Source organism: Saimiri boliviensis, chromosome 11 (assembly GCF_048565385.1).
Source record: "Saimiri boliviensis isolate mSaiBol1 chromosome 11, mSaiBol1.pri, whole genome shotgun sequence".
NCBI lineage: Eukaryota > Metazoa > Chordata > Mammalia > Primates > Cebidae > Saimiri > Saimiri boliviensis.
This window is the reverse complement of record NC_133459.1, coordinates 41,272,082-41,285,394: the sequence shown is the minus strand read 5'-3', so window position 1 is coordinate 41,285,394 and position 13,313 is coordinate 41,272,082. Positions and strand designations below refer to the sequence as shown.

The 13,313-nt window shown below is 37.3% G+C and overlaps 1 protein-coding gene across 14 annotated transcripts in view; it reads right to left on the bottom strand.

Moving 5' to 3' along the window:
- The window catches only part of CCDC30 (coiled-coil domain containing 30), a 167,648-nt gene that overhangs the window by 121,606 nt on the left and 32,729 nt on the right, over nucleotides 1-13,313 (bottom strand). For 12 of the 14 annotated variants that reach the window (XM_074380644.1, XM_074380648.1, XM_074380645.1 and 9 more), the window contains 2 exons: nucleotides 10,478-10,593; nucleotides 8,769-8,867 (listed from right to left, as the gene is read on the bottom strand). In XM_074380644.1, coding sequence (XP_074236745.1) covers nucleotides 8,769-8,867; nucleotides 10,478-10,593 — 215 coding nt within the window. Of the gene's footprint in view, nucleotides 1-7,933; nucleotides 8,027-8,768; nucleotides 8,868-9,857; nucleotides 9,980-10,477; nucleotides 10,594-13,313 lie in introns of those variants that run through there. The other 2 variants (XM_074380652.1, XM_074380653.1) reach the window with 2 other exon arrangements.

Sequence of the window (13,313 nt, the reverse complement as noted above, 5' to 3'; positions counted from 1 at the left end):
AAGAAAAAGAAAAAGAAATGGGCAAATGAAAAATCTTACAAGTACTGAATCTTCTGTCTGTGTAGTTATATATGTGTTGTGTTTAATATCTACAAAAAGAGCTTTAGGCGGGTGCAGTGGCTCACACCTGTAATCCCAGCACTTTGGGATGCTGAGGCAGGTGGATCACACGGTCAGGAGTTTGAGACCAGCCTGGCCAATATGGTGAAACCCTGTTTATACTAAAAATACAAAAATTAGCTGGGTGTGGCTGTGTGTGCCTGTAGTCCCAGCTGCTCAGGAGGCTGAGGCAGGAGAATCACTTGAACCCTGGAGGTGGAAGTTGCCAGAAGCCCTGGAGGCAGAAGTTGCAGGAAGCTGAGATTGCACTACTGCACTCCAGCTTGGGCAACAGAGCGAGACTCCGTCTCAAGAAAAAAAAAAAAAAGCTCTAATTAATTGGCTTAAATAAAAATAAGTGCTTAAATCAAATATTTTTTAAAGGAAAGATAAAAGCTGTAATGCCTTCTAGTTAACATGACTGACTTTTAAGAAATAAAAATCGCCGGGCACGGTGGCTCAAGCCTGTAATCCCAGCACTTTGGGAGGCCGAGGCGGGTGGATCACGAGGTCGAGAGATTGAGACCATCCTGGTCAACATGGTGAAACCCTGTCTCTACTAAAAATACAAAAAATTAGCTGGGCATGGTGGCGCGTGCCTGTAATCCCAGCTACTCAGGAGGCTGAGGCAGGAGAATTGCCTGAGCCCAGGAGGCGGAGGTTGCGGTGAGCCAAGATGGCGCCATTGCACACCAGCCTGGTTAACAAGAGCGAAACTCCATCTCAAAAAAAAAAAAAAGAAAGAAAAATCATCTTAAAGATGATTGGTAAAATACAAGTGTTATCAATATAAATAGGTGAGCCATATCATATAAGTCAAATACTAGGTTTGCTAAATGTTTCAAAACTGTAAACTACCTGCTTCACAATTTGGGAAGGCCTGGGAACATATGAAAGTAACCACTCCCCTAGCTATGGTGGAAAAAGTAAGTGACTTTCTCTGTGCCTAGTACATAATCAAAACAAACTTACCAGGTTTCACATTAAAGTTAAAAATTGCTAAGAATTACTATAATAATATGTAATTTAGACTAATAGATTTACATGCAAGGTGTGTAAAAACAGTAAAATGTGATTTTTAGTAAAAGATTATAAGAAGGCATGGAAATGTAAATTTTGCCTAGTCATAAAAAATTGTCTTAAATTCGACAAGCTAAAGCTGATGGTTTAAGCAAGTTATGGAAAGACTGTAAAAATTAAGCTGGCAAAAATCCCATGTGTAAATCTTAACTGAATTCAAAAGGGTATTATATGGGTTTTTTTTCATAAATTGAGCATTGAAATAAAAGCATAACAAAGTTATCTTAAGATGCTAATTTGCCTTTTAGAAAAACAGTTACAAAAGATTTGTAAAGATTTCACCTCATGGTTGAATTGATTAATATTAGATGGTATTGTCAATGAGGTTTCATTTAAAAATTGAGGCTGGGCACGGTGGCTCATGTCTGTAATCCCAGCACTTTGGGAGGCCAAAACGAAAGGATCACCTGAGGTCAGGAGTTTGAGACCAGCCTGACCAACATGTTAAAACATCATCTCTACTAAAAAATACAAAAATTAGCTGGGCATGGTGGCATATGCTGGTAATCTCAGTCACTTGGGTGGTTGAGGCAGGAGAATCACTTGAATCTGAGAGGCAAAGATTGTAGTGAGCTGAGACCAGCCTGAGCAACAAGAGCAAAATTCTGTCTCAAAAAAAAAAAATTGAGGTTCACAATAATGCAAGGATAAAATCTGGCTTTGAACAGGATTTTCATGTAATTATAAAGGCTAACAAAAGATTTTTGCTTTTTGAGTTGTCATTTTGGCAAAATAAATAATTTATGGCAATCTAGACATCTATTTCATAACAGCAAGTGTTTTAAACCTCTAACATATTTATCAGGCTTCCCAAAATCAAACTTTAAGTTTCAAAATTGTCTCTCCTGATGCCTGACTTTCTGAATGGTTCACTGGGCCTCTGAAACATCTACAGAAGAGGCAAACAGGATTATCTGACATATTTAATTACATGGAATTGCCAAAATGATGTCCAGTCTTCTTTAGGTTGTATCTTGTTGAACAATACTAATATATGTGCCAAAATTATATGGCATTTCTAAAATTCTAATGTCTAAGTATATGTCATCAATCATAATTAAGATTGAAGTGATTATAAACCACAGAGATAACCAAATCTGTTTGCCAGTCATGCTTTTAACTGTAACTACTCTGAAAATTTTGTCATCTGCAGACAATTGTCTTCCTTTGTTCCTTTTCAAAGGATAGTATATAATCAAGCTATAGGACTTTAACAGGTGTTCTTAAATGCAGGTTTCTAACATTGGAATAGAGAAAAAACACAAGAATTGATGAGGAGCTGAAATGTTCACACATATCAAACAGGAGTTAACTGCATGAACAACACTAATGGACGTCTGACATAATGTTTTTTAACTTTTTGCTTGAAACATTGCTAATCCTTGTTTTGTCCTTCAATGCATAGGAAACTTTGAAGCTATCTCCAACTTTCAACAATTAAGTAAGGTATACTTTCGGGAACAAAATTTAAGGCATACTTCTCATTGCCTGGTTCCTGTAAAGTTTGGAAACTATTTGTGAGTATTCTTTTTCTTTTTCTTCTTTTTCTTTTTCAGATGGAGTCTCACTGTGTCACCAGGCTGAAGTGCAGTGGCACAAGACAGGGTTTCACTATTTTTGCCAGGATGGTCTCAATCTTCTGACCTCATGATCCACCCACCTTGGCCTCCAAAAGTGCTGGGATTACAGGTGTGAACCACAGTGCCTGGCCATGAGTATTCTTAACTTATGGCTATATAGTTATTTGCATCAGTGCAGTAAGAATCCATTTTCTTTTTCAATAGAACACAATTAGAGAAACTGGTTGTTTTTACCAAGGTTTTGACTAGAAGGCTGCACTTCTTTTTAAGAAATCAAGTTTGACTTGCAGAGCCAATAAAAGTCCTTTGGGGAAGATTGGCCTCATACTCTTGCCTACACAGTACCCCAGGTAGTTTCCTCACCTGTCGTCAGTAAAGAATGTCACTTTCTAACAGGTCCAGGTGGTCCAAGCTTATCTTGGGACCTTAAGACGAAAAGATCACCCAACTCACAGGTATTTAAGGATATAAACCCATGGCTGGACTTGGCTTTTTTTTGTTGTTGTTCTGGGGTACATGTGCAGATCTTGCAGGATTCTTGCAAAGGTACACACATGTATGGTGGTTTGCCTCCATCCCCCCATCACTTACATCAGGCATTTTTCCCAATGTTATCCCTCCTCAACTTCCCCACCACCCACTGTCCCCTCCCAGTCCCCCACCCCCCAACAGACCCCCAGTGTGTGATGTTCCCCTCTCTTTTTTTTTCAGATGAAGTCTTGCTCTGTCACCAGGCTAGAGTGCAGTGGCAGAGTCTTGGCTCACTGCAACCTCCATCTCCCAGGTTCAAGCGATTCTTCCACCTCAGCCTCCCAAGCAGCTGGGACTACAGGCGCGTGCCAAACGCCTGGCTAATTTTTGTATTTTTAGTAGAGACAGGGTTTCACCATGTTGGCCAGCATGTTCTCGATCTCTTGGCCTCATGATCCATCTACCTCGGCCTCCCAAAGTGCTGGGATTACAGGCACGAGCCACTGTGCCCGGCCGATGTTCCCCTCTCTGTGCCCATGTGTTCTCATTGTTCAACATGCACCTATGAGTGAGAACATGTGGTGTTTGGTTTTCTGTTCTTCTGTTGGTTTGCTGAGAATGATGGTTTCCAGATTCACCCATGTCCCTACAAAGGACATGAACTCAGCCTTTTTATGGCTGCATAGTATTCCATGGTGTATATGTGCCACATTTTCTTTGTCCAGTCTATCATAGATGGCCATTTGGGTTAGTTCCAGGTTTTTGCTATTGTAAACAGTGCCACAGTGAACATACAAGTGTATTTGTTTTTATAGTAGAATGATTTGTAATCCTTTGGGTATATACACAGTAATCAAATTGCTGGCTAAAATGGTGTTTCTATTTCAAGGCCTTGAGGAATCGCCACACTGTCTTCCACAATGGTTGAACTAATTTACACTCCCACCAACAGTGTAAAAGTGTTCCTATTTCTCCACATCCTCTCCAGCATCTGCTGTCTCCAGATTTTTTAATGATCACCATTCTAACTGGCGTGAGATGGTATCTCAATGTAGTTTTGATTTGCATTTCTCTAATGACCAGTGATGATGAGCATTTTTTCATGTTTGTTGGCCTCATATATGTCTTCTTTTGTAAAGTGTCTGTTCATGTCCTTCACACACTTTTGAATGGGCTTGTTTGTTTTTTCCTTGTAAATTTGTTTAAGTTCTTTGTAGAGTCTGGTTATTAGCCCTTTGTCAGATGGGTAGATTACAAAAATTTTTCCCATTCTGTTGGTTGCCAGTTCACTCTAATGATTGTTTCTTTTGCTATGCAGAAGCTCTGGAGTTTAACTAGATCCCACTTGTCTATTTTGGCTTTTGTTGCCAATGCTTTTGGTGTTTTAGTCATGAAGTCCTTGCCTATGCCTATGTCCTGAATGATTTTGCCTAGGCTTTCTTCTAGGTTTTTTATAGTGTTAACTCTTATGTTTAAATCTGTAATATATCTGGAGTTAATTTTAGTGTAAGGTATCAGGAAAGGGTCCAGTTTCAGCTTTCTGCATCAGGCTAGCCAGTTATCCCAATACCATTTATTAAGCAGGGAATCCTTTCCCCATTGCTTGTTTTTGTATGGTTTATCAAAGATCAGATGGTTGTAGATGTGTTGTGTTGCCTCTGAGGCCTCTGTTCTGTTCCATTGGTCTATATCTCTGTTTTGGTACCAGTACTATGCTGTTTTGATTACTGTAGCCTTATGGTATAGTTTGAAGTCAGATAGCATGATGCCTCCAGGTTTGTTCTTTTTGCTTAGGATCGTCTTGGCTATGCAGGCTCTCTTTTGGTTCCATATGAAGTTTAAGGTGGTTTTTTCCAATTCTGGGAAGAGGATCATTGGTAGCTTGATGGAGATAGCATTGAATCTATAAATTACTTTGGGCAGTATGGCCATTTTCACAATATTGACTCTTCCTAACCATGAGCATGGAATGTTTTTCCATCTGTTTATGTCCTCTCTTATTTCCTTGAGTAGTGGTTTGTAGTCCTCCTTGAAGAGGTCCTTTACATCCTTTGTTAGTTGTATTCCTAGGTATTTTGTATTCTTTGTAGCAATTGTGAATGGGAGTTCACTCATGATTTGACTCTCTGTTTGTCTGTTATTGGTGTATAGGAATGCTTGTGATTTCTGCACATAGATTTTGTATCCTGAGACTTTGCTGAAGTTGCTTATCAGCTTACAGAGATTTTTGGGCTGAGATGATAGGGTCTTGTAAATATACAATCACGTCACCTGCAAATAAAGACAATCTGATTTCCTCTTTTCCTGATTGAATACCCTTTATTTCTTTGAGCTTCCAATACTATATTGAATAGGAAGGGTGAGAGAGGGCATCCTTGTCTAGTGCCAGTTTTCAATGGGAATGCTTCCAGTTTTTGCTTATTCAGTATGATAGTGGCTGTGGGTTTGTCATAAATAGCTTTTATTATTTTGAGATATGTTCCATCAATACCTAGTTTGTTGAGAGTTTTTAGCATAGAGGGAGGGCTGTTGAATTTTGTCAAAGGCCTACTCTGCAACTATTGAGATAATAATGAGGTTTTTGTCTTTGGTTTGGTTTACGTGATGGATTATGTTTATAGATTTGTGTATGTTGAACTAGCCTTGCATCCCCAGGATGAAGCCTACTTGATCGTGCTGGATAAGCCTTTTGACGTGCTGTTGCATTTGGTTTGCCAGTATTTTACTGAAGATTTTGCATTGATGTTAATCATGGATATTGGCCTGAAGTTTTCTTTTTTAGCTGTATCTCTGCCAGGTTTTGGTGTCAGGATGAGGTTGGTGTCATAAAATGAGTTAGGGAGGATTCAGTCTTTTTGTATTGTTTGGAATAGTTTCAGAAGGAACGTTACCAGCTCCTCTTTGTACATCTGGTAGAATTTGGCTATGAACCCATCTGGACACGGACTTTTTTTGCTTGGTAGGCTATTAATTGCTGCCTCAACTTCAGAACTTATTAGTCTACTCAGGGATTCAACTTCTTCCTAGTTAATTTGGGGTGGAGAGTTCTGTAGATGTCTATTAGGTCCGCTTGGTCCAGATCTGCATTCAAGTCCTGGATACCCTTAGTGATTTTCTGTCTCATTGATCTGTCTAATATTGACAGTGGAGTGTTAAAGTCTGCCACTATTATTGTGTGGGAGTCTACGTCTCTTTTTAGGTCATTAAGAACTTGTTTTATGAATGTGGGTGTTTCTGTATTTGGTACATTTATATATATTTAGGATAGTTAGCTTTTCTTGTTGCATTGATCTTTTTACCATTATGTAATGCCTTTCTTTGTCTCTTTTGATCTTTGTTGGTTTAACATCCATTTTATTAGAGACTCGGATTACAACCCCTGCTTTTTTTTGCTCTCCATTTGCTTGGTAAATCTTCTTCCATCCCTTTATTTTGAGTCTATGTGTGTCTCTGCACATGAAATGGGTCTCCTCAATATAGCACACTGAGGGGTCTTGACTTACTACCCAATTTGCCAGTCTTTGTATTTTGATTGGGGCTTTTAGGCTGTTTACATTTAATGTTAATATTGTTACATGTGAATATCCTAAAAACCACTGAATTGTACATTTTAAAAGAGTATGTAAATTTTATGTTGTATAAATTATGTTTCAATTTTGAAAAAGAACAAATTTAATTAGATATGTATAAGATCTATGTACTGGAAGATACAAAACATTGCTGAGATATATTGAAGACCCAAATAAATAGAAATACATACCATGTTCATGGATTAGAGGACTCAATATTGTTGAAATATAAATTCTCCCTAAATTTATCTGACGATTCTATGTCGTCCCAATAAAAATCCTAGCAGGCAGTTATATCAAAATTGGCAAGCTGATTCTAAAATGTATTTGGGAATGCTAAGAATCTAGAATAGCCAAAACAACTTTTAAAGAAAAAACTCACAAAGTTGGGGATGTTACACCTTATAATTTCAAGACTTACAATAAAGTTATGGCATGGAATTGTTCTAAGAATAAACACATGGATTAACAGAATAGAATACAGAGTTCAGAAGTAGACCTTCATAATGTCTTTAATAAAGATGGCAACATTAATCAGTAAGGAAATAAATCTTTTTACCAAATGTTTCTGGAATAACTGGATATATATTGAAAATGAATAAACCTCTCAATTTTACCTAAAAAATCATATAAGTGTATAGAAAATTTACCTACAGTAGATCATAAACCTAAATGTAGAAATTAAAACTATAAAATATTTAGAAGAAAGTATAAGAAACATATTTTATGACCTTAGAGCAGACAAAGATTTCTTAAATAGGCTTTTTGTGTCCTATCACAAAATTATAAAAGAAAATACTGATGAATTCACCTCCATCAAAATTCTACTCTTTATAAAACACTACTAAGAAAATGAAAGACATGTCATAGACTAGGAGAAAAGATTTATAATACATATATCTAAAACAATGGACTGGTATTAAAAATATATAAAGATCTCTTGGCCAGGTGTGGTGGCTTATGCACGTAATCTTGGCACTTTAGGAAGTCAAAGATGGAGAATCACTTCAGGACAGGTATTTGAGACTAGCTTGGGCAACATGGTGAGACACTATCTCTAATATTTAAAAAACAAAACAAAATTACTTCCACAACTCAATATAAAGAATACAAGCCAGAAACAGTGGTGCATACCTGTAATCCCAGCACTCTGTGAGGCTGAGGCAAGAAGGTTACTTGAGGCCAGGAGTTTGAGACTGGCCTGGACAACATAGCGAGACACTGTCTCTACAAAAAAAGATTTTTTTAAATTAGTTGGGTGTGGTGTTGCATGCCTATAGTCCCAGCTACTTGAGAGGCTGGGGCAGGAGGATGGTTTGGCCTGGAAGTTTGAGGCTGCAGCCAGCCAGTACTGCACCCCTATACTCCAGCCTGGGCAATACAGTGAGAACCTGTCTCTAAAAATAAAAATAAAACAAGTTTTTTTTTTTTAAGAATACAGATCACTCCATTAAAAATTTACAAAAGATTTGAACAGATGCTTCACAAAAGAACATATATAAATGGCCAAAACATATTAATGGTCATTAGACACCCTCAAAAAGCAAATTAAAACCACTGTCTACTAGATATACCCTGGCACTTGCATCAGTCTGTCTTGGGTTTGATTGCTTTGCTCATCACTTCAGAGGCTGATCATGCTGAATATGGCAGACACTGCACACACTGGAGCCTATACGTTATACGTTCTCTATGGTATGTTCAAATTGGTTGTATCTTCATAAGATTATTTTCTCTTCAAAGAAACAATCTACTATATTCTCCAAATTAGTTGTTTTCTATGAGAAAGAAGTGAACAGAAACATATCCTCTATAGCCCAATTTCCTTTTCTACTCTAATTAGCTGAGCAATAGAAAAAGACAGACCAATAAGAGGAGTAGCAAATAATTACCACCAATTGCTCTAGTATACTCTGTAAGAAATACAACTCAAAAATTAGAAATCAGAAAGAAAAGAACTTTAAAATACCTGTTCTTTCTGTTCAGCACCCGTAGTTTTTCCAGGGGACTGGTGTCCAAGTTGCTTATTCTCTTGAGATTCACACACCTCTCCTTTAAGTCTCTCAACCTTAAATATAAAAGTAAACATCTTGTAAACTTCTCATTTTTTATTTGGATATATTATTATTTTGTTTTTTAATTATCCAAGTAATACATAAATACATTCCTTTTGTAAAACTTCAACACATAGGTATACAGAGTAAAAAATGGCATTTGCCTTCATATCACAGCCAGTCTTCCCTTTCCAGAAATAACACTGCTTGGAATGTACCCTCCTTGAACTTTTTCATGCATACACACACATTAAATATATAAAAGTATTAGACACATAAATTTAAGAAGACTTAGACAACTTATCAATCTTCACTTGTTCATTAATTCTTTTTATGATTGCATTGTTATTGTGGTAAAATATGCATAACACAAAATTTCCCATGTTAGCCATTTTTAAGTGTACAGGTCAGTGGCATTAAGCATCTTTAAACATATTATTAAGCACATTATCAAGCACACTGTTGGGCAACCATCACCACCATCCATCTCCAGAACTCTTTCATCTTGACCTGAAACTCTATACCCATCAAACAGTAACTCTCATTACTCCCTCTCCCCAGCCACTGGCAACTACCATTCTATCCATACTTTCTGTCTCCATGACTTTGACTACTCTAAGCACGTCATATAAGTGTAATCATATATTATTCTTCCTTTTGTGATTGTATTATTTCATTTAGAATAATGTCTTCAACATTCATTCATGTTGCAGCATGTATATGAATTTCTTTCCTTTTTAAGGCTGAATAACATTCCACTGTATGGCTATACCACATTTCGCTTCTCGGTTCTTCTGTCAATGAACATCTGAGCTGCTTCTACCTTTTGGCTATTGTGAATAATGCTGCTATGAATATGGATGTACAAATATATGTTTGAGTCTCTGTTTTCAGTTCTCTGGGGTACATATCCAGAAGTGGAATTGTCAGACCACATGTTGATTCTATATTTAACTTTTAGAGTAACTGTTTTTCACGGTGGCAGCACTATTTTAGGTTCTCACCAGCAATGCACAAAGGTTCCAATTTTTCCACATCTTCATCAACATTCGTTATTCTCTGTTGTTTTGATAGTAGCCATCCTGATGTGTCTTTACTCATTCTTGCAAAAAATTTTCTAAAGCACCTAGTATTATGCCGAGTATTTTGTTAAATATTAGAGATATGATTATTTAAAGAATATAAACTAAAATTGAAGAGACATATATTTAAAATTTGGAAGTACGTATTTTGAAAAATTAGTAAATTGCTAAGAACAAATGGTTAAAAATGAAAAGAAGATTTAGTATCAATAATCTTAAACTTATCCAATTTTAATAGAGTAATATTTTCTATGTGGTAAATGTATTAACTATAAACTATTATCTAATTCCTTATTTAAAAGATCCTAGATTTACATGATAGCAACAATATTGCTATTTAGCATAGGTAGTTAAAATGCATAAAATATAAATACTGGTAGAATGCATCTAGGTCAAAGCAAAGCATCCACCTGAGATGTTACAGCCACCACTATTGGTCCTCACTAAAGACCAACTTAAATGTTGTGTATCTGTAATGCTCAAGCTGCTGATTGTTATGGTAGACACATTTAAATAAGTTTTAAGAAGTAAATTAAACTTACCATTTCACCAAGCACTTTTTTTTCTGAGTCAAGTGATCGAACCCTATTTCGTAAAGCTAGAATTTCCTCATCCAGTCTCTGATTATGTTCCTTTGCTTTCTGTAGGTCAGCTGCATCTAAAACAGAGAACACAGATTACTCAACTGGAGCAAAGTTTTAGTTTCAGGAGCACTAACTCTAAAAACAAAGGAAGTGCTATTGCCTGCCCTTCTTGCCAGTCCTATCATATCTCTGCATATGTGGCTGGCTCTCTGTGCAGGAGAGCCTCTAAGCTCTCAAGTCTAGTCTGAGAATATTCTACCAACCTAATGAAACAACAGAGAAAGTTTTATGTTACTCACACCAGACCAATGAACTGGACTTTTTGAGTATAGGATTTCCAGCAATAGAGGTTCTTCTAGGACCTAGAATTTTAAAACAATTTCACAGACCTTTTATAAGTTAAATAACCAAAAAATGGTCTTCCTAACTTCCTTTCAGTCCTGCCTCTTTTACATACCTCCTAGTCCATTAGTCTATATATCTGTTCTTAGAACAATGCCATGCTGTAGCTTTACTGTAAGTCTTGAAATTATAAAGTGTTAATACCTCAAATATTATTGATCACAAATGGAACATAGGCTTTTTATTAATCAAACTACACAGTTTTGTTCAAAGTGAATATTTTTATCCCACTTTCACCTAGTACCATGTTCCAAAATATGGTAAATATTTTCAAATATATGTATCTTTATAGTAATATACAGACAGACAAAAGTAGTATAAAAATATTTAACAACTGGTTCAGCATGTACCCTCATCTGTAAGAATGTAGCTCTGAAGTAGAGTTCTAGAGAACGGTTTGCTGGGCTAAATATTATCTTTTTAGTGGCTGGGAAGACATGGTGCTCGAAGGAGCTATGACAGTTAAGGCAGGTAGAAATGCTTGGAAGACTTAGGACAACAAACACAACTCAACACAGAATTATCCCAACATCTTCACAACTTTACTGCCATACTAGTATATACCAGCTCACAGTAGCCCTGTGGGTATACATACACACATACCACACTCCACAAATATAAAAACCCAAATGACATCATTCCATACATCTTACTCTACCACTTGACTTATTCACTTGATAATATATCACAGAAATCAATCCATGTCAGTGTAAACTTGGCTCCATGCCATCTTTTTTTTTTTTTTTTTTTGAGATGGAGTCTAGCTCTGTCATCCAGGCTGGAGTGCAGTGGTGCAATCTCAGCTTACTGCAACCTCTGCCCCCCACCTTCAAGCGATTCTCCTGCCTCAGCCTCCTGAGTAGCAGGAACTACAGGCGGACGCCACCACATCCAGCTAATTTTGGTATTTTTAGTAGAGATGGGGTTTCACCATGTTGGCCAGGATTGTCTTGATCTCTTGACCTCATGATCCGCCAGCCTTGGCCTCCCAGTGTGCTGGGATTACAGCTGTGAGCCACTGCATCCAGCCCATGTCATCTTTAATAGCTGCAAAGTATGCCTTGTATAGTCACTTATTTAACAATCTATTGTTGGCAAGCACACTGCATTTAATTTTACTACCCAACAAGTTATTTCTTACTCTCTTTACTTCTTTGTTAACTGGCGACTTAACAAGTTGGGAAGTATTCTCTCTTCTTCAATTTTGTGGAAGAAATTATATAAAGTTAGTATTATTTATTCCTTAAATAATTCCTTTTATTAGAATTCACTAATGAAGCCACCTGAGCCTGGAGTTTTCCTCATGGGACGATTTTTATTATTTTATTTTATTTTGTTTTGTTTTTTATTTGAAACAGAGTCTCACTCTGTTGCCCAGGCTGGAGTGCAGTGGCACAATCTCACTGCAGCCTCTGCCTCAGATTCAAGTGATTCTCCTGCCTCAGCCTCCCAAGTAGCTGGGACTACAGGCATGGGCCACCATACCTGGCTAATTTTTCTTTTGTATTTTTAGCAGAGACTGGGCTTCGCCATGCTGGCCAGGGAGGTCTTGAACCTCAAGTGATCCACCCACCTCGGCCTCCCAAAGTGCTGGGATTACAGGCATCAGCCACAATGCCCAGCCCATGGGAAGATTTTTAACTAAAAATTCAGTTTGCATACATAGATTTAGGGCTGTTTCTTCTTGGGTAAGGTTTGGTAGTTTGCGTCTTATAAGGAATGTGTCCATGTCATCCAGGTCATCAATTTATTGGCATAAAGTTATTCATATTCCCATATTATCTCTTTTTTATGTAGAAATATTCTGTTATTTTTTATATTGGCAATTGTGTCTTCTCTCTTTTTTCATGACCAATCTAGTTAGAAGTTTAACAATGTTGTTATTCCCTCTGAAGAAGCAGCTCTTTAACTCTGTTGTGGTTCTGCTTTTAGTTTTGTTGATTTTTTTTTTTTTTTTTGAGACAGAGTCCTTCTCTGTCACCAAGGCTGGTGTACAATGGCATGACCTTGGCTCACTGCAACCTCTGCCTCCCGAGTTCAAGAGATTCTCTGCCTTGGCCTCCCAAGTAGCTGGGACTACAGCTGTGTGCCACTAATTTTTGTATTTTTAGTAGAGACGGGGTTTCATCATGTTGGCCAAGATGGTCTCGATCTCTTGACCCTGTGATCCGCCCACCTCAGCCTCCCAAAGTGCTGGGATTACAGGTGTGAGCCACTGCGCCCTGCCAGTTTTGTTGATTTTAACTTTTATTTTAATATCTCCTTCCTTCTGCATGCCTTGGATTTAATTTTCTCTTCTTATTCTGTTCTTATTCTCCTTATCCTTATTATAGTTAATTATATTCTTACTGTTCTTATTCTGCTCACCTTATTCTGGGTGTCTCAGGTATAG